We start from the raw sequence: 1143 nt of genomic DNA, 5'->3' as shown, positions 1-1143 counted from the left end.
GTGTTTATATTTAAATGAGAAGATTGTATGTAATGGCGATAGTAGTTTTGTATCTAATGGCGATAGGTAGTTTCACTACATATATATATATATATATATATATATATGTTTGTGTATACAAAGACACACATATATAAATGTACACATACATACATATATTACATATATAAATACACACACATACATGCATACATACATACATGCATACATACATACATGCATACATACATAAATATATACATATATTCATTTTTATCATAAGTTATACAATACTCAGTTTTTCTTATTGGGAGCATTTTTCCAGTATGTATAAATAACTATTAATACACATTTAGGATACAGCTTCTTAATGTCTAATTTATTTTGGGTGGTTTACCTGTTTGATTAATTAACAATTTGATATACATCCAGGTATACCAACTCAAGTGAAAACTGGCTTTATCATCCATTACCACAGTGAGTATATAGAAAAATTACGTATAAATTTACATGTGTGTGTGTATATGTGAAATGAAAATGAGCTAAAAGAAATAACTTAGTGACCAAGACATGTAGTTGAACAACAAAGACAATTAAAAGTATGAGAGTATTGTAGTTCGCTTGAAGCATTGTGTATTGTTTGTAAAGAATAAAGTTTAGAATGGTACAACAATGCACTATAGAACAAAAAAGGGACTATATACCTGTTGTAATTTGGTTATCTATAGTCCGATGATATTTCGGAATTACAATTCCTTCTTCAGATCTTAGCTGGAGTCTCTGCTATAAAAGTATATTAAATAACATTGTCACCTATTGACTTCTGTCTAGCATCCATTTTATTCTAGTAGTTCTTACGTTTTCAGTGGTCTTAGGACCTTGTAATGAGTGAATGCTTAAAAAAAAAATACAGCAAAATTCTTGATTTATTGAAATTATCCTTGCTTCCAGTGAAGGTAGACCAATCGCTTAGTACTAACTCTGGACAAGAAAGGGAGATAATCTCAAGAATCAAGAATTCTATTAATTGACAAATCCTTAAGGAAAAGATCCTCTGAGTGTTTAAAGGAAAACTGTGGGCACCTGTTTCTGCCTCAGTTGGCCTCATCAGTATAAAAAAATTTCCTGCTTTATCTTCAGCAAATGAGACATTTAGGCTTGTAC

At 30.1% G+C, this 1143-nt stretch overlaps 1 protein-coding gene across 2 annotated transcripts in view; it reads left to right on the top strand.

The window, feature by feature from the left end:
- The window catches only part of LOC106879402 (zinc finger protein 341), a 20453-nt gene that overhangs the window by 4349 nt on the left and 14961 nt on the right, over nt 1-1143 (top strand). The window contains exon 2 of one of the 2 annotated variants that reach the window (XM_014928945.2): nt 412-456. The exons of the other annotated variant lie outside the window; for it this stretch is intronic. Coding sequence (XP_014784431.1) covers nt 412-456 — 45 coding nt within the window. The remainder of the gene's footprint in view (nt 1-411; nt 457-1143) is intronic. 2 annotated transcript variants of the gene reach the window in all.

The sequence above is a fragment of the Octopus bimaculoides genome, chromosome 11 (genome assembly GCF_001194135.2).
Source record: "Octopus bimaculoides isolate UCB-OBI-ISO-001 chromosome 11, ASM119413v2, whole genome shotgun sequence".
Classification (NCBI taxonomy): domain Eukaryota; kingdom Metazoa; phylum Mollusca; class Cephalopoda; order Octopoda; family Octopodidae; genus Octopus; species Octopus bimaculoides.
The sequence above is the reverse complement of the archived record's forward strand: the minus strand, read 5'-3'. Positions and strand labels throughout refer to the sequence as shown.